Source organism: Calliphora vicina, chromosome 2 (genome assembly GCF_958450345.1).
Source record: "Calliphora vicina chromosome 2, idCalVici1.1, whole genome shotgun sequence".
Taxonomy (NCBI): Eukaryota; Metazoa; Arthropoda; class Insecta; order Diptera; family Calliphoridae; genus Calliphora; species Calliphora vicina.
In genome coordinates this window covers 137,567,538-137,588,429 of record NC_088781.1, presented here as the reverse complement: position 1 = coordinate 137,588,429, position 20,892 = coordinate 137,567,538, and the positions used below count along the sequence as shown (strand labels likewise).

The window sequence follows — 20,892 nt, the reverse complement described above, 5'->3', positions numbered from 1 at the left end:
AATTTGGTTTATTAAGTAGTTTGGGACAAAACTCTTTAAATATTTGGTTATGGTTATGGTGATACATATTAAAAATTTGTTTAGCTAATAAAATAACTCTTTTTTAAATTAAACTATATTATAGTTATTCGATTTATTATTTTCTTTTTTATTTATTTATGTATAATTATGATTTTGTTTATTTTATACTTTAATGCTAATTTAAAATTTGTTTTCTTTTTTTTTACATTTTATGTTGTTTATCTTTAATTTGTGTTATTAAACCAAACAAAAAAAAATATATAAAAAAAAACAATTTAAAATCCTTACAATATCAAAAATAAATATAAAAAAATAACCCTCTCACTATGGTAAATGGTTAAATAAAAAACAAAACAAACAAATCACCAACTACTCTCCCCACTACATTGAAAATACAAATTTAAAATGAAAAATAACACAAAACAAAAAAATTAGATTCAGCAAATCCGTTTCTCTTCTGAATAGACTTAATCAAAGAGCTATAAATGCCATGAAATTGCATATACCCGCTTTAATACACCACAACAATCCGCAAGCCCTTGATAAGGCTAATGCCTTGATACTGCATACAATGGAACCGGTGGTGGTCTCAACAAATGTGATAAATATGGACGAGAATGAGGAGTTGTTGTACCAGACACCCAACTCTTCGGTGAGAGAAGAACTTGGTGTGGACGATTTCCGTACACCCCTAAATGAAATGCCATCACCGCCACCCTTATCCTCCAACTCTTTGTATAATATGAAATTTTTGAATACACCCTCGCCCACTTATCGCAGTGTTAATAGCAATAGCCGATCCTGTTCCCGCGAATCGGATCTGTTTGCTAGCGGCGAACAAGACAGTGAAAGTGAAACGGCCGATGATTCAGGTTTGGATGAAAACTTCCATACACCCCGGGTGGCAAAAATCAAATCCATGGAGAATCTTTCCATATTAGAAATGGAATTTCATAAGGCCTCGCAGGAATTGGATCGCAATTCGCCGAGACGTTTAAAGTGGTTGGCCGAACGCGAAAGAATACAAATGCCGAAAATGAAATCTTTGAATAATCTTTGTTTCGATGATTATTCGGAAGAGCAAATGCGAGCTGAGTTTCAAATGATACGTGAACAGAATTTAGAAGAGAAACATCGTTTCAATATGCAACAAAGAAAAAACTCTACTTCCTCCTCCAATTCGGGTAAACTGTATATTAAAAACTCCAAAGTGGGCAATGCCAAATTCATTGGTAACGATGATAGTCCCTTGCCTCTTAGCCATAATCAAATCACCAGCCATATGCATTATCCCATACAAAAAATGAGATCCATGGGCACCATACCCGATGTGGTAAGCGAACGCATAGAACCCGATCCATTTCTAACACCCACCTCAGCGCGCAGACCCCAATTTCCCCTGGTAACACAATCAGCCGAAAAGGCGGGCACACCATCTTCTTATGCTGCAGCCAGATTACTAACATACGATTGTGTGGATGGTGCTCAGAATCATCATTCGCATAATTCTCTAAGTGAGCTGTACTCACAGGATCGTTTGGGTAAACTGATTATAAACAATGAGGCCTCATTTATGTCAAGGACACCATTTGAGCGAGCCTATCGTCGTAGTCTCATGAAGAGCTCTACACCACTGCGACAATCATTGGGTCTTATACAACAGTACAGCAGCACCGAGGAGTATAACGTTGCAACCCATATAAGACCACATTCCAATAATGCTGCCTACGATTTAATGAGGTTCGTAGAGTTATTCCACATACATAAATACATTTCTTTTTCTATAAGCAATCAATTCAATTCAAAATGTTACCTCATCAATCAACAATAATCAGAAAACCAAAAAAAAAAAACAAAGCCTCTTAAAGTTTACATAAATAGTTAATGTCCTAGATAATTGCTTTTATTGCTCATTTAATTCCTGTCTTTTTTAAAAACCAAACAAAAACCAAAAATAACAACAATAGATACAAACAGCACTTTAATTTTCAAACTCTTTGTCTAACACTAAAACACATCAATATTTCAAAATTATTATTTTTTATTACAAAATTTTCAAATTTTCATTTTTGTCGGTCTCATTTGGAGAGTATGACCAGCAAGAAATTCACTTTAATAGTTTGTTTAACACTTTAAAAAGTAGTTTGGATATTAACCTTACAAATTTCATACACTTGTTCTCAAATGTCTTGTCAATCACTCTCTTTACAAAATGAAGAGAGGGAGTGAGAGAGGGAGACAGAACCAGCACTTAGAATTTAACTATGCTAAATAAGTATTGTAGTTTAGCGTTTTATTTAGATTTATTAAGTTACTACTAAATTAATCTTGTTATATGTATTTAATGGCGTCACTTAGTGATTAATTAGCTTATAGAGCTAAAAAATATAAGTTTGTATGAAACTAGTTTGCCAGAAAAGTACTTGAATTTATCCGCTATGGAGAATTTAAGGAAATATTAGGTGTCAAAATGTAAAAGGAATAATTGAACTTTGATATTTTCTTTGGTAAATGAATTTGAAACAATTTTAATTTGAAAATAAATGTTAATTTTAATAAAATATTGAAAAATACAAATCGAAATTGAGATTACTACTACATGAACTGAAAATTTCCTGACCTAACCATAATGAACAAGTCTTCCTTAGATTTGATATAAATTTTTGACTTCAAATAAAAATCCTTGAATAAAAATAATCCTTTTCCGACTCTCCAAATCGAAATTAAGATTACTACCATATGAACTGAAAATTCCCTGACCTAACCATGATGAAAAAGTCTTCCTTAGATTCGATATAAATGTTTGACTTCAATAGAAACTCCTTGACTACAAATACTAATTTACAAACTCTCCTCTTAAAATTTGTTGTAACTTTAGGAAATGTAATTATGCCGTGTTTAAATAGTTTAATTTCCATAGAAGAAACTTCGGTTAAACCTGAAGGAAAATCTTGGTTTATTCAGATTTCCGAAATAGCTGTCATTTCTAGTCCTAAGATCGGCAATGTAATGCCTAAACAACTCTTGTTACAAGGTTTAATGATCGTTCCTACGACAATTAGATCATCGATCCGGAACGACATGGATCACACTCGCTTTCAAAAATGATGAAATAATATATCGATAGAAGGATACAACACCGGTAGTGAATTGGTATTTAGCGGATCTACTGTTCTCTAAGCTTTCTTGACCGAATAGTAATCGATGCTAGCTCGTTCATTGGAAAAACTTTGCAGAAGTTTAACCTATACCGTTAAATTTTCTACGTATTAGAAGATTGCAAATTTGACGCCAATACCGTAAAAGGAAAAGGCTAATAACCTTGATTTAATATATATTTGTTTTCCACTTCCAAAGGCTATTGGACACCACCCACTTGTTAAATATTTGGATTTTACAATTTAATTAGATACTGATTGTTTAATGGAAGAACTGTTAGCTCTCAATCCATATACCGCGTTGGCGAACATAAAGAGGTGATGGCTTTTTCTCTTTATATACGGGATTAAGCGCATCTCCTGCTCTATAAGTAATGCCGAATTGTACTCGATGTGTTAGTAAATCTATTTAGGAGATTACAAATTTAACTCCTATTCTGAAGAAGTAAAAGCTAATCCTAATCTAATATCTATTTCATTTTCATTTTAAAATGCTATTTAAAACTAATAACCTATTAAATATTTGGGGTCCAACAATTAAATAAGACTTGATTAATAGAGGAACTTTTAACTTTCTTTTAGAAAGTGTTTTATTCACCACGTAGTCAAATATAAAGTAGTGGTGGCTTTCGCTATTTATAGAAAACTCGATTCTGATTACGGTAGTTTTTTCACGGATCCGGTATGGATCCAAATCTTACGGAGGATCAGAAATGTTTCGACCGTTTTATGGAAGAACTTTTAGTCTATATTTCAGAAAGATAAATCACTATATCCATCACGTTGGCTAAATTATGTGATGGCTATGGTTATGTATATATCATTTGATGACTATTGATATTGTGCTCTGATCTGCACCAAGATCGGTTATGTACGATCTTCGAGGAATATATATATATATACGATCTGACTCCTCTCTACAGGAAAAATGAATTGTGACTTGGCTGTTTGGCTGGAGATCGGTATTTGGTTGGTTTGCGTAGTAGCTCACTACACACAAGTACTCAAGTAGAATCCCTTTGATTTCGTTTTAAGAGATCATGAGTTGACTTGAACAACTAGATCAAATCCTGAATACTATATCCAAATTATCATATTCAGGTAAGATAGATCATTCAATATTTGCATGTTCTGAAATTTGAATATCAATAAATGAAGAGCCGAACATTCGCAGAGGATGTGAAAACCTGTTACCTCATTTCCGCGGCAGATATTGTTGAAGGGAAGTCTGAGTCCTCTTGCATGCTTACCGATAGCCCAGTAAACTGTTAAAACTGCCATAAGCCTCGAAATGTCCTTCCGATTCCTATTCAAGAGTTGTTTACTGTGTTTCTTATTATATGTGGGTCAAGATTTTCTGGTAGTTTTGCATATATCCATGTTGCATCAGTCTTTTGAAGATTTTAATGGTCCCAAGCGGAATTATGACATATATCGGTACATTTATCTGAAACATACTTATCTGGCAAGTTCGTTTGCATGCTCATTACCGTAGTAGTCTCTATAAGCAGCGAAGGAGATCCGTATTTTCCTATCGACTTCATCGTTTACCAATATCAACCCTGTAAAATCAAACTGCCCCCAGTATCCTGACAAATTATCATCCAACGCTTCAATGATTGTCTGAATTCTCCAATGTTATGAGGACAACAACTTCCGCCAATTAATCAAGTAGGAATGAGAGAACAAAAGCAATGATATGATTTAATGAACTGCTGAACCTATAGCAAGAAGAAGGAGGATCTTGATTAAATTAGTGATCACCTGTTTTAACTGACTTACTTTTTTGAATCTTTGAAATCCCTACCGTGAGCAGTGTAATGTACACTGGAATAAGCAAATATTTCATTCAATATACAAATTGATACTACTAAATAAGGAGAAAATTTGGTTCCAAGATTCTTCTGTTAGTCTGCTTGCCAAGGGCCAAGGAATATTCAGTTCATGTTGGTAATATGAATTCGGAATTAAGAACAAGGTATTTGGTACTTAGGACGGGTTTTCGAATATTAAGCAATTGAAATTAGGTTCAGATATCGCCTAATCCTGGTGTATTAAATTAATTTTAAGACAGACTTATAATAACCACTCAATTTCAAATATTTGCTATACTAAAATTTTTAATCCAGCTTAAAAACTCTTAAACATGTACTCCCTATATAGCAGGCGCGGATCCAGAGGAGGTGAAATAGGAATTTCCGCCCCCACCCCCAAACCGCAAAGTTTTCATATAAAAATTAAAAAAAAAGAAAAATCTAAAACAAATTTTAATTTTTTTCCCTCACCAAATGGTTGACCTGGATCCGCTCCTGTTATATAGAGAGTAATTTTGTTCTGGTTTAGATCAGAGTCCGATAATTAGGATGTAATAAATCTTTATAGAGTTAGAGAAAGAGTTTGTTTAACCCTAGGTCTCCACGTAGCAATTTTTATTGCTAAGCTCAAGCAATAACGTCGGAAGAACAACAGCAGAGTGATTGCTGATTGCTTTAGGCGGAGAAAACGTTCGTCACAAATACAAAATTTTCAACGCGAGATGTTCTATGAAAAACTGTGGTTTATTTTGCGTTGAATAATTGTGTACACTAATTTCTTTGTTTTTTTTTTTTTTGTTTTGGATCTTAAATAAATTAAATATGTATGAATTAATCGCACCGAATCATAGAAAGATGAAATTTTACATTAATGACAACTGAACTGACAGCTTATTGCTTAGCAATAATTGCTCAGGCAATCAGTAGAGCAATTATTGCATTCGCAAATTTCATTGACGCAATCAAATTTGACAATTGCAGCAATAAATATTGCTGCGTGGAGACCTAGGATAAGGCAGGATTTAGGTTTAAAATAAATTTAAGATTTAAAACTAAAAGTCATCCAAACATTCTAAATTTCTGTTCATTTGCTTATTGTTTTTTTATAATCTTAATTTATTTATCTGTTTGTTTAATTGTTAATTTATTGATACTAATTTAAAATTAAGTTTAAAAACTTGAAATGGCTAAGATTCCCCCCCCCCCATAAAAGGGTTTTGTTTTGAATTTTATGTTGTTTTTTTAACGGTTATGTTATTTTGGGTACTTTTAATTAATGGTTTTGGTTTAATATATTTTTAAGTTGGTTTTATATTTAAATTATCTTGTTTATGGGGTTTTAAGGCTTGCAATGAAAATAACCTTGCTGTAACAATGTCCTTTTACTTGTTTGTTTGTTATTGTATGTTTAATATTTCAATATTGATTGAATTTGATTTTAAGAATTGATTATAGCGTATTGAATTTATGAATTCAGTTTTCGTAACAAATTTGTAAATTGTAAAAAAACAAAACAAAAATCTGTTTAAACAATCACATAAATCCTTGACATACTATTATCCTTGTACAATCGTCTGTCTGTCTGTCGGTCTGTCTGTGGCACTGTCTTTACTACACCTTGACTTGTAATGGCACTTGGGGAAAAAAAGGAAAATATGTAAAAAAAACAAAACAGCAATAATACTGTGACACATTGTAGCAAGCAACAAACGGCAAAAATCTCATACCTTTAACAATTTTTTTTGGGGGTGTTATTTATTGAATTCTAAGAGTAAAACTATGTTCAGTTTAAAATCAATTTCAATCTTATTCAAAAACAATGTCACTTAAAATTTATTGGGTGACAAAGAATTTTCTTTCTTTCTATACTTTGCTTTTGTTTAATTTAATCTAAAAAAATCAGTTTGCCATAACCTAATGTAATAATTCAATCAGTTTTGCTGCTGTTTTGCTTTTATCTTGATAAAGTTTTATAATTATTTTTAGAGCTTGGAGATTTTTTCTCGTTCCAATGCTGTGTTGTGAGTAGATGATTCAAACGTTCTACTTCAATTGTTATCCTGTGTTAAGGATGTGTCACAACAACTTAGTTTTTGTCCTTTTTTTGTTGTTTTTCTTTAAAGAATTCGTTTTAGAAAATTAAGATTTATTTGTGAACTGTGTAACTCAATGGGTTTATGTAACAAGTTGGATTTTATTTTTATTTTTTTTTTGAAATGACCTTCCTCCCTTTAATTTTTACTATAAAAACACACATATACACGCACTCAGTTCAGTTAGTAAAATAGTCATAGATACAGTAAGTATTAGTTCATTTCAGTATCGTATCGTGATTTATGTCCTGTGTGCACTTGATTTAAAATATTGCAATTGTCGTTGTCCATTGTCCGTCGTCACATCATATCGTTTCGTTTTTGGCCTTATGGTGACCTACATGAAATCAAACAGCCATATGGGACAATATTTTATTACTTTGGTTTTTAAATGGATTTACTTGTTTCGTTTTATAATTGTAAGAAAGTAGCTATGATGGTTTTATAATGTGGTTAGAACAACGTAAGTTTCTGGAAAAAGAGAATTACTCAAAAAGAATTCAAAATATAAATAAACAGTCTGTAAATTACTTCTAAAGTAGGCTTTATATTTCAAGTTTAAAATATGGATTTGTTTCCAGATCTAATGATTTAGAACAGTGATTGGCCTACAGAATATATGGATAATAACATGTTTTTTACCCACCATCAAATAGTTTTTGTCGCAGACCCATATTAGTATATACATATATTCCGGGTCCTCATAAGATTCTAAGACGATCTAGCTATGTCCATCCGTCAGTCTGTTGAAAACACTATAGAGCCCAATGGAGTCGGCTGAGCTGAGCCGCCGATAAATTTTGAAGCCGCCGCCGCCGAAATTTTTGCGGCTTAAATCAGTTTGCAAATAGCCGCTGTTTTTGATTAAAGTTTCTTAGTAATTTCATCAAATTTTCGGAATTTTACTTTTTAAATTTTTATTTTTTTACAATTTGAGTAATTATTCTTTAGTAGGCTGACAGCCGACTTTGAGCCGCCGCCGACATTCTTTTGGGTCAGCCGCCGCCGCCGTGAAATTTAATCGGCATTGAGCCGCCGCCGACATTATTTTGGGTCAGCCTCCGTGAAATTTAATCGGCGCAGGTCTCTGCATACCAGGCGCGGATCCAGGGGTGGAAAAGGGAACCGAAAAGTTTTAAGATAAAATAGAAAAATGTAAAATAAATTTTAATTTATTTAACAGCCCCCACCCCCCCAAAAAGTTGACCTGGATTAGCGCCCGCCCCATGCAAATTTTCCTCCGGAATACTGTTTGAGAAGTCATAAGTGTTGTTTATACGGAGCCAAATGTTGTGAAATGCTTTACGGGAAATCCAATTATCTGCTAAAGTGTTAATACGAAGGTGGGTCAATAAGTCCGCGACTTTTTGTATTTCCCGGCTCTTAACTGAAAGAGCAACACTGCACATGCATCTGACAGTTGACTCCTGTCAATATTTGAACAAGCTACTACATTTCGTAACTTGAGGAAAAATTGGAAAAAGCAGTGAATTTCGTCTTCTCGTTAAGCATTATTTTTTGCAGAGAAACCCATCACTCAAATAAAGGTTAAGCTTTATAAATACTATGGGAACTCTGAACCATCAATTTCAATGGTAAAAAAGTGATTTACTGAATTTTGTTGTGGCCGTACAAGCAGGGATGGTGCCTAACGTTCTGGACGCCCAGTTGAGGTCTCTACACCCGAAACAATTAAACAAAATCACGATATGGTGTTGGCCTATCAGATATTGAGTTCGAGAGATTGTAGAAGGCATCGCTAATGGCTCAGTGGTTTCAATTTTGAATGATCACTTGGGTATGAGAAGGCTTTCCGCAAGATGGCTCACAATCGGGTGCACACATGCAGTTTTCATTTCGAAAATCAATGAATTAGGCCATGAAATGCTTACTCTTTCGCCTTATTCTCCGGATTTAGCCCCGAGTAACTATTTTTTGTTTCCAAACCTTAAGAAATGTCTCGGCGGAAAGAGATTTCACTCCAACGATGAAATCATCTAACCAAAAATACTTATTTGGTGACCTCGACAAATCTTATTTTTTGGAAGGGATAAAACAATTAGAGAAACGTTAGAGAAAGTGCGTAGATCACAAAGCAAACTATGTTGAAAAATAAAATAATTTTTTTATTCAAAGAACAGTGTTTCATTCAAAACACAGGTAAAAATTTAAAAGACTCGATCTTCACTTTTCCAATTAGGAGGATAAATAATTAAAATATGTTTTCCTCTTCTAATAATAAGTAATAACTTAGATAAAGCTGTGCTGTCTTTCGACTTTAAATAAAATAGTTGAACACTTCATTTTGAATTAAAACTGACACCATTCATTCACATTATCGAAAACTGATCACTAAAATTTGTGTTTATTATCGATCAATATTTATTGGAAAAGTAAACAAAATTCTTATAAGTAATTGAAAAGCTTCTTATAAAAATGTTTAATTTAATTATTTTGTTTTACTTTAATAAAATTATGTTTCTTATTTTATTTGTTTAAATTCTGAATTTTTTTTATTAAATTTTGTTTTTAAAACTTTTAAAATATTTAAGTATAACAAAACAGAAAAACACAACTCTGTGTTATTAAAATTACAAATTTTATTTGCATTAATTTTTCACCCCACTTTTTTGTGAAACTAATTGTTTCGCTTTACTTTATGCTTCATATAAATAAAAAATGGATTTCAATAATTATAAAACAAATCAAATCAAAATCACCCACAATAAATGCAGCAGCCGTAATTTTAGTGGTGTCCCTAGGCGATTATTGGACGGCAGTAATCGTCAAATATCGTCGATTGCTTTAAATGCTTCAACGGCCTCAGCCAGCAATAATATTTTAATGAATTCATCTAGTTCACCGTATGGCACACTGAGTAGCATTAAATCTACTCACTCCTCATCATCATCATCGAATGGCAGTCATAGCAGTAGTAGTGGTAGCAATAATGTTATAACCTTTCAATGTACATCAGTCGATACAGTGGATGGCCTGCCACCGGCCTCCCCATCATGCTCATCATTTACAGCCGCTACACAGCAACAGCAACAATATGTACAACAACAGCAACAACAACAACAGACTCAACAGCATCTGCAACAGCAACAACAACAATCGTTAGTAGGCTCACCTGCCAGTGGTGGTGGGTGTTGTTTAGGCGTTGTTACCGCCGCCACTGCTGCAAGTGCCGCTGCTGCAGGCGGCTCTAGTGGCAGTGGTGGTGTACTTGTCTTAAATAGCAATAGCGGTGGGAATAGCCCTCGTTTGGGTGATGCGGCTTTAAGTTCTTTAGCAGCCAGTCCCACAGATGCCTGCAGTATACGCTCCAATCCCTCGGCCGCCTCTTTAATGGCTAACGAAATGATGGCGTCGGGGGGCGCAGGCGTTACTTCCGGCATTTGTGGTGGCCTTGGTAGTACTGCTACGCTTTCACCGCTTTCTTCTTCTGCTGCTGCTCATCATCTTATGCGACGTCCCAGCATTACTATGTGCGTTTAAGTTCCATTTTATTCGCCTTAGATATTTTGCAAAATTCCTTTTCATTTTTTTTTTATATAAAAAAATTTTTAAATTTTTTCTTTTTCTACTTTAGTTCCTTTTCATTATCGTTTCGAAACACTGTACTGTAGTTGGTTGTCTTTCCTTTGCTTGACAGTTTTTGTTTATAATTTGATTTGCTTTTTGATTTCGTTTATTCTTTAGAGAGCATGTTGTTTTGGAATGATTTTTTTTATAGGTTGTTTATAGGATTTTAAGTAAAATTTAATAGGATATGCAATTATAGCAATTTTTGCACGAAATTTCCAAAACAAAAAATTTCATCAAATGTGAATGAATTCATTAAATTTCATAAATTCATTTCATTTGGACCCATCAATCCTTTATATTTTCTATAGATCAAACATTTTCCTTAAAAAAAGCTTTACTAAAAAGCTTTTTTCACTGGACTAAAGCCACGTCTACAAACAGGACTATATCCTCGTCTATAGACTGGACTATAGCCTCGACTGTAGACAGGACTATAGTCTCGTCTAAAGACTGGATTATAGTCTTGTCTAAAGACTGGACTATAGCCTCGACTATAAACAGGACTATAGCCTCGCCTATAGACTGGACTATAGCCTCGTCTATATACTGGAATGTAGCCTTTTCTATAGACTGGACTATAGCCTATTCTATAGACAGGACTATAGCCTCGTCTATAGACAGAACTACAACCTCGTCTATAGACAGAACTATAACCTCGTATATAGATTGGACTATAACCTCGTCTAAAGCCTTGTCTATAGACTGGACTATAGACTCGTCTATAGACTGGACTATAGACTCGTCTATAGACTGGACTATAGCCTCGCCTATAGACTGGACTATAGCCTCGCCTATAGACTGGACTATAGACTCGTCTATAGATTGGACTATAGACTCGTCTATAGATTGGACTATAGACTCGACTATAGAGTCGTCTATAGACTGGACTATAGAGTCGTCTATAGACTGGACTATAGAGTCGTCTATAGACTGGACTATAGAGTCGTCTATAGACTGGACTATAGAGTCGTCTATAGACTGGACTATAGAGTCGTCTATAGACTGGACTATAGAGTCGTCTATAGACTGGACTATAGCCTTGTCAATAGACTGGACTATAGCCTCTTCTACAGACAGGATTATTGCCTCATCACATGACTATAGCATTGTCTATAGTCTGGATTATAGCCTCGCCTGGACTATAGCCTCGTATATAGACTGGACTAACAAAATAACGTTTTCAATTCATGTTTCATTCAAATTATTTAGAATTTTAAAAATATGTTATGAATAAATATCCTAGATATTGCTATATGTGTTCTAAGTGTTTGTCTGTCCCTTCACAAATTATTTGTTTCATTCACTATATACAACTCACTAAAATACTAATCATACTAATTTTGTAATATAAAAACTAGTTAAAAATGCTGAGCAGTTAAACCTCTCCCCTCTCCCAAAAAATAAGCTTTCTAAGCACTTGAAAATTTCTTCATTTCACCCCACCAAAAGAAGCACTTCATTACAAAGAATCAAAAAAAAAGCTTTTATTTTCTCAAACAAAACATTTAGTTTAGTTTTTGTTATTTATTATTATAAGGTCATGTCCTTTTTTTAATTGTTTTTATTTTATTTTTTTAATACAAATTGTTTACTAATTTTATATTTTTTTTTGTTTACTTTTTTTTCAATCTTTATTTTACATTCTTTATTATTTTGAATGTAACTCTTCAACAACTTTGGATTATTTTGTGTTATGAATTGCTGTTAAAAAATCAAAAACATTTTTTATAAAAAAAAACAAACAAACAATCAAATTGGAACTACAATCTCTGCTAACTTTGTCTTAGGAATCCCAGTTCTGGCTCTTTAGTTATAAGTGAAACAGGTTCATTGGATCGCATGAAAAATACCGCCGAAAAACGTAAAAAAGGGCCGTTGGATGATGGGCCTCGAGTGTCTGATCGTGTGGAGGAAACTCGTGTTAATCCGAATTCTTTAATTGATGAGATTTTGAAGGATACAAAATTGGATCAGTTAGAGGAAACGGCTGAAAGTAAGTGCACAATTTTTTAAACTTTTCATAAATTTTGTATACTTTTCACAACAGGTGTTATAAAAAAAGCTCTTTAGATACAAACAAGCTTTCGTGACAAATTAATTAAAAAAAGCTTTTTAGATACAAACAAGCTATTACAAAAACCGATTTAACAAAAAAAAGCTTTTTCATTGTAAAAAAATAAAACTTTTTTTCATAGAAAAGTTGTTACACAAAAATTTTTTGGAAAACAGCTTTTTAAAATTTTTTATGAAAAGCTTTTTCATTAAACAATAAAATGCAATAAAATAACTTATTTTATAAAAAAAATTTCACAAATAACATTTTTACACAAAAGGCTTTTTTAATAACACAAACTTTTACAAAAGGAGCTTTTAAAATTGTTTAAAAAGCTTTTTTCAAAATTAAAATTTTAATGAAAAAGAATTAGAAAAATATTATTTTCACAACAAGCTTATTTAACAAATAAAAAGAGCTTTTAAAATTGTTAGTTTAACAAGATTTTTTTTTCAAAATTAAAATTTTAATGAAAAGCTTTTTTAAATTTTGTATGAAAAACTTTTTTTAATTAGAAAAATATTATTTTCACAGCAACAAGTTTATTTGAAAAATAAACTTTTTATAAAAAGCTCAAAAAAAACTTAAATTTTTTTTATAAACTTAAAAATTTTTTATGAAAAAGTTTTTGATTACATTTTTTTTACAATGTAAAGTTTAAAAGCTTTGTACAAAAATCTCTTTACCCAAAAAATTTTTTATGAAAAGCTTTCTTCATAAAATTTTTTTAATAAAAACGTTTAAAATTATTTGTATGAAAAGCTTTTTACACAATTAAACTTTTACAAAAAGCTTTTTTAATTTTTTTATGAAAAGCTTTTTTTAAAAAACTTTTATATTAAATTTTTTTATAAAAACCATTAACATTATTTGTATGAAAAGCTTTTTACGCAATTAAACTTTTTACATAAAGCTTTTTTCGTTAAAAAATATATATTTTATAATAAAAAGTATAAAATAGTTTCCCTAAAAAAATTTTTTTTATTAAAAAAACCTTTTCTATATAGAAAAGCTTTTAAAATTGTTTGTATATAAAGCTTTGTTCATAATTAAATTTTTTACAAAAAGCTTTTTTCTCCTTAAAGAAATATTTTTTAAGCAATAAAAATCTTTTTCACATAAAAACTCTTAAAATTGTTGTATAAAAAGCATTTTTTCATAAAAAAAAAAGTTTAAACTTTATAAATAGCTTTTTTCATAACTAAAGTTTTTAAAAAAACGTTATTTTTTAAAAAAAAGTTTTTTTCGCAATCAAAAAGGTTTTGCAAGTAAATTTTTCGAAGAACCCAAATTACTAAAATACATGAATGATACATCAAAATATCTGTTGTAGTACAACTTAGGTTGGTATTTAAAGTTTAGAAAATCGGTCCATAAATGACTTAGAAATAAGCACAAAAAACCCGCGACTACCTCGATTTGTTCAACAATTTTTTATACCCTTCACCATGAGTGGCAAGGGTATATATAAGTTTGTCATTCCGTTTGTAATTTCTACATTTTTTATTTGCGACCCCACAAAGTATATATATTCTGGATTGTTATAGATAGTGAAGTCGATATAGCAATGTCCGTATGTATGTTGAAATCAACTTTCCTTAGCCCCCAAATAACTTGCTTACATGATTCATACATCAGTATATAGAGAATTCTTCCGGTTCAGTTGCTATTTAAAATCGACAAAATCGGCCCACAAATGGCTGAGATATAAGGAAAAAACCGGGACAACCTCAATTTTTGGCCCATTTTTCATTTATATCTGGATTACTAAGTCATTAATATAGACAATATGGATATCTAATGATAGATATTTCAAAGTCTATTGCAACGATGTATATAAGGCTATAAGTTGGACCTACATTGAGTCAAAATCGGTAAAAATATTTTTTAACCCGAATTTTTTTTCATGAAAAAATTTTTTTGTCATAAATTCTTTTTTCAAAAATTTTTTTTTTCAAAATTTTAAAAAAATTTAAAGAAACTTTTTCAAAAAAATTAAAAAACAACTTCGAAAAAAAAATTAAAAAAAAAATTTTAAAGTATAATTTAATGAATTACTAAGTGAAGAGTATACAACAAACAACCTACTCCCTTATTATAAAAAATAGTTTACTAATTTCGTTTTTCTATTTTCTTTAATTTAGCTTCCGGTTTACAACTGTATATAGGTAAAGATGGCACCACATCATTTGGTAACCATGAGCTTAAATCTAGAGTCTCTGCTGGGGCTTTCAAACAGGTTGTCATGGAGAATCCAAGATAGTAGCATAAATTTCTAAGCTAAAATAAGACTTTTTTTCAAAACAACAACAACAACAAACAAACCTACTACTATTACAAACTACAAAAAAAACTATACTATGTAATAATAATAAAAATAATAATAATAATAAATATACATATATATTGATTGCTATAATACAAAAATTAAATTAAAAACAAAATTAAAATTTAAAAGAAATTTAATAATTTATATATTTAAAAAGAAAACAGAAACAAATTATTAAAAATTACAAAACAACAAACAAACAAACCATAAATGTTATTATATATAGAAAATATACTATAAAATATATATTATATTTAAAAAAAAAAGAAAAAGCAACAAGAAAATAATTTCCATTGTATTTAAACAAAATAATAATAATTAAAAAACGAGAACTACTAACTACTACTCCTAAACTACTTCTTATATTTAAAACTATATTTCCCTTATAAAAAAAAGTATTGCAACAATTCTCTAAGTGTTTAAAATGGAAAATTAAAATAAAATTATTGAAACTTGTCGAGATAACTACAAAAAAAAAAACCATTTAAATCTCTATTAAAACCCCAACCTACCGTTATTAAAACAATAAAGAATTTTTTTAGACAATTTTGAAAACTCACAACTCACTTTACAAACCTAAACTGAATAAAATAAAACAAAAACTAACTAGTTTTTTAAAGCATTTCCTTTTAAATTAAATTTTCCATTAACTTTTAACAAACCAACAAAAAAAAAACAGTTTAAATCATTAAATAAAACTCTGCTGCCCATATAAAGCACATCGTAATATTATTGCTTAATTAAATAAAATAAAACTAGGCTTCCTTTTAAAAAAAAAAACACAAAAATAAAAAAAATATAGTTTCGAAATCTGCTTTCCCAGGCATGATTAAACGAAATACTAAAGAATTTACAAAACAGAAACATTTATTAAAAAGCTAAATCACCTGAAAATATTTATTAAAACAATATTTATTTTTTTTGTTTTTTCAAACAATTCAAAAACTATAACTTGAAATCCTTGACTTCAAAAAGGATTTTTAATTATAAAAATTATTTTTTTAAAAAACTCTGTTAAAAAAATAATAGAAATGTTAAACTAATCTTATGTTTATTTTATATTTTTATAAAATTTTTTTATTATTATTATTTTTTTACCCATTTGTGTATATTATTTTAAATTAATTTTGTTTAAATGTTTTCAAAATTCTATAAAAAAAAAGAAAATCAAATGTTAAATTATTTTATAAAAATACTAAACATTTTATCATATAATTCACAATAGCTATGCAATAAATAATTAATTAAATTACGCTTCATATTATTAAAAAAACAAACAAACAAAAATAGTATCACAACATTTTCAAAATACATTTAAATTAAATAAAATAATTCAATTCAATACCATTTTCATACAACTTACACACACCAACACACATTCAACAGTTTTTTATAAACAAAACACAACAAAATCTATAAAAAAAAATTATGTATGAAAATGTTTATTTTGTGAAATATTAAATAAGTTATAAACATTAATAAATAAATAATTAATTAATAAAATTAAATTAAATTAAAATATTTAATTATAACTGCTTAGTATGTAATAATAAATATGTATTTGTGAGTATAATAAAAATATATTGATTAATATTAAAATTAATTAAATTAAATAAAAAAAAAAGAAATAAATTTTTTGTCGTGTAAAAATATTAAAAACAGAGAAATTAAATAAAAAATTGTGATTTCAAACAAAAACAAACATTATTATTTATTTATTTCAAACTAAGTAACCAGCAGTTAAGCAAGTAGTCAATGTAAACCTTATAGACATTAATTGTCTCAAATGTCTGATCACTTGACTTAAAAATGCGGGATTTACAATAACTGGCGTAGTTTTTGAACGCGATTTTAAAATCCTTAATAACTTCATACATCTTAAATCATTAATAACTTCGTAAATATTGCGATTTTAAGAAAAATAAGCTCAATCTGTGATCACTCACATTTTATTCCAAAAATCGATTTTTAGTATAACATAAACTCAAATATCTTAAATCGTTCATATCACAGTAAATATTGCGATTTTAAGGAAAATAAGCTCAATCTGAGATCACTCATATTTTATACAAAAATCGATTTTTAGAATAAGAAAAACTCAAATATCTTAAATCGTTAGTAACTCAGTAAATACTGCGATTTTAAGGAAAATAAGCTCAATCTGTGATCACTCATATTTTATACCAAAAATCGATTTTTAGTATAATAAAAACTCAAATATCTTAAATCGTTCATAACTCAGTAAATACTGCGATTTTAAGGAAAATAAGCTCAATCTGTGATCACTCATATTTTATACCAAAAATCGATTTTTAGTAAAAAAAAACTCAAATATTTTAAATCTTTCATAACTCAGTAAATACTGCGATTTTAAGGAAAATAAGCTCAATCTGTGATCACTCATATTTTATACCAAAAATCGATTTTTAGTAAAAAACAACTCAAATATCTTAAATCGTTCATAACTCAGTAAATACTGCGATTTTAAGGAAAATAAGCTCAATCTGTGATCACTCATATTTTATACTAAAAATCGATTTTTAGTAAAAAAAACTCAAATATCTTAAATCGTTCATAACTCAGTAAATACTGCGATTTTAAGGAAAATAAGCTCAATCTGTGATCACTCACATTTTATTCCAAAAATCGATTTTTAGTATAATAAAAACTCAAATATCTGAAATCGTTCATAACTCAGTAAATACCGGGATTTTAAGGAAAATAAGCTCAATCTGTGATCACTCATATTTTATACCAAAAATCGATTTTTAGTAAAAAAAAACTCAAATATTTTAAATCTTTCATAACTCAGTAAATACTGCGATTTTAAGGAAAATAAGCTCAATCTGTGATCACTCATATTTTATACCAAAAATCGATTTTTAGTATAACAAAAACTCAAATATTTTAAATCGTTCATAACTCAGTAAATACTGCGATTTTAAGGAAAATAAGCTCAATCTGTGATCACTCACATTTTATTCCAAAAATCGATTTTTAGTATAACAAAAAATCAAATATCTTAAATCGTTCATAACTCAGTAAATACCGCGATTTTAAGGAAAATAAGCTCAATCTGTGATCACTCACATTTTATTCCAAAAATCGATTTTTAGTATAACAAAAACTCAAATATCTTAAATCGTTCATAACTCAGTAAATACTACGATTTTAAGGAAAATAAGCTTAATCTGTGATCACTCATATTTTATACCAAAAATCGATTTTCAGTATAAAAAAACTCAAATATTTTAATTCGTTAATAACTCAGTAAATACTGCGATTTTAAGGAAAATAAGCTCAATCTGTGATCACTCATATTTTATTACAAAAATCGATTTTTAGTATAACAAAAAATTAAATATCTTAAATCGTTCATAACTCAGTAAGTACTGCGATTTTAAGGAAAATAAGCTCAATCTGTGATCACTCACATTTTATTCCAAAAATCGATTTTTAGTATAACAAAAACTCAAATATCTTAAATCGTTCATAACTCAGTAAATACCGCGATTTTAAGGAAAATAACCTCAATCTGTGATCACTCATATTTTATACCAAAAATCGATTTTCAGTATAAAAAAACTCAAATATCTTAAATCGTTCATAACTCAATCTGTGATCACTCATATTTTATACCAAAAATCGATTTTTAGTATAACAAAAAATTAAATATCTTAAATCGTTCATAACTCAGTAAGTACTGCGATTTTAAGGAAAATAAGCTCAATCTGTGATCACTCATATTTTATACCAAAAATCGATTTTTAGTATAAAAAAACTCAAATATTTTAAATCGTTCATAACTCAGTAAATACTGCGATTTTAAGGAAAATAAGCTCAATCTGTGATCACTCATATTTTATACCAAAAATCGATTTTCAGTATAAAAAAACTCAAATATTTTAAATCGTTAATAACTCAGTAAATACTGCGATTTTAAGGAAAATAAGCTCAATCTGTGATCACTCATATTTTATACCAAAAATCGATTTTTAGTAAAAAAAAAACTCAAATATTTTAAATCGTTAATAACTCAGTAAATACTGCGATTTTAAGGAAAATAAGCTCAATCTGTGATCACTCATATTTTATACCAAAAATCGATTTTTAGTATAATAAGAACTCAAATATCTTAAATCGTTCATAACTCAGTAAATACCGCGATTTTAAGGAAAATAAGCTCAATCTGTGATCACTCATATTTTATACCAAAAGTCGATTTTTAGTATAACAAAAACTCAAATATCTTAAATCGTTCATAACTCAGTATAAACTGCGATTTTAAGGAAAATAAGCTCAATCTGTGATCACTCATATTTTATACCAAAAATCGATTTTTAGTATAACAAAAACTCAAATATTTTAAATCGTTAATAACTCAGTAAATACTGCGATTTTAAGGAAAATAAGCTCAATCTGTGATCACTCATATTTTATACCAAAAATCGATTTTTAGTATAATAAGAACTCAAATATCTTAAATCGTTCATAACTCAGTAAATACCGCGATTTTAAGGAAAATAAGCTCAATCTGTGATCACTCATATTTTATACCAAAAGTCGATTTTTAGTATAACAAAAACTCAAATATCTTAAATCGTTCATAACTCAGTATAAACTGCGATTTTAAGGAAAATAAGCTCAATCTGTGATCACTCATATTTTATACCAAAAATCAAATATCTTAAATCGTTCATAACTCAGTAAATACCGCGATTTTAAGGAAAATAAGCTCAATCTGTGATCACTCACATTTTATTCCAAAAATCGATTTTTAGTATAACAAAAACTCAAATATCTTAAATCGTTCATAACTCAGTAAATACTACGATTTTAAGGAAAATAAGCTTAATCTGTGATCACTCATATTTTATACCAAAAATCGATTTTCAGTATAAAAAAACTCAAATATTTTAATTCGTTAATAACTCAGTAAATACTGCGATTTTAAGGAAAATAAGCTCAATCTGTGATCACTCATATTTTATTACAAAAATCGATTTTTAGTATAACAAAAAATTAAATATCTTAAATCGTTCATAACTCAGTAAGTACTGCGATTTTAAGGAAAATAAGCTCAATCTGTGATCACTCACATTTTATTCCAAAAATCGATTTTTAGTATAACAAAAACTCAAATATCTTAAATCGTTCATAACTCAGTAAATACCGCGATTTTAAGGAAAATAACCTCAATCTGTGATCACTCATATTTTATACCAAAAATCGATTTTCAGTATAAAAAAACTCAAATATCTTAAATCGTTCATAACTCAATCTGTGATCACTCATATTTTATACCAAAAATCGATTTTTAGTATAACAAAAAATTAAATATCTTAAATCGTTCATAACTCAGTAAGTACTGCGATTTTAAGGAAAATAAGCTCAATCTGTGATCACTCATATTTTATACCAAAAATCGATTTTTAGTATAAAAAAACTCAAATATTTTAAATCGTTCATAACTCAGTAAATACTGCGATTTTAAGGAAAATAAGCTCAATCTGTGATCACTCATATTTTATACCAAAAATCGATTTTCAGTATAAAAAAACTCAAATATTTTAAATCGTTAATAACTCAGTAAATACTGCGATTTTAAGGAAAATAAGCTCAATCTGTGATCACTCATATTTTATACCAAAAATCGATTTTTAGTAAAAAAAAAACTCAAATATCTTAAATCGTTCATAACTCAGTATAAACTGCGATTTTAAGGAAAATAAGCTCAATCTGTGATCACTCATATTTTATACCAAAAATCGATTTTTAGTATAAAAAAACTCAAATATCTTAAATCGTTCATAACTCAGTAAATACCGCGATT

At 29.3% G+C, this 20,892-nt stretch overlaps 2 protein-coding genes across 5 annotated transcripts in view; both read left to right on the top strand.

The window, feature by feature from the left end:
• LOC135952273 (bromodomain-containing protein DDB_G0280777) overlaps window positions 1-15,391 on the top strand; it is a 148,623-nt gene extending 133,232 nt beyond the window's left edge. For 2 of the 4 annotated variants that reach the window (XM_065502137.1, XM_065502136.1), the window contains exons 9-11: window positions 457-1,761; window positions 12,465-12,670; window positions 14,875-15,391. In XM_065502137.1, coding sequence (XP_065358209.1) covers window positions 457-1,761; window positions 12,465-12,670; window positions 14,875-14,993 — 1,630 coding nt within the window. In that variant the 3' untranslated portion in view covers window positions 14,994-15,391. The remainder of the gene's footprint in view (window positions 1-456; window positions 1,762-12,464; window positions 12,671-14,874) is intronic. The other 2 variants (XM_065502139.1, XM_065502138.1) reach the window with 2 other exon arrangements.
• Window positions 9,749-10,634, top strand: LOC135952275 (putative uncharacterized protein DDB_G0282129). The gene has a single exon (XM_065502140.1). It carries the CDS (start codon window positions 9,766-9,768, stop codon window positions 10,585-10,587), a length of 822 nt encoding a protein of 273 aa, XP_065358212.1. The 5' UTR covers window positions 9,749-9,765; the 3' UTR covers window positions 10,588-10,634.
• Window positions 15,392-20,892: the final 5,501 nt, after the last annotated feature.

What these genes read in the sequence shown, in the direction of transcription:
- LOC135952275 (XM_065502140.1), top strand. Translation starts at nt 9,766, where the DNA reads ATGGATTTCAATAATTATAAAACAAATCAAATCAAAATCACCCACAAT.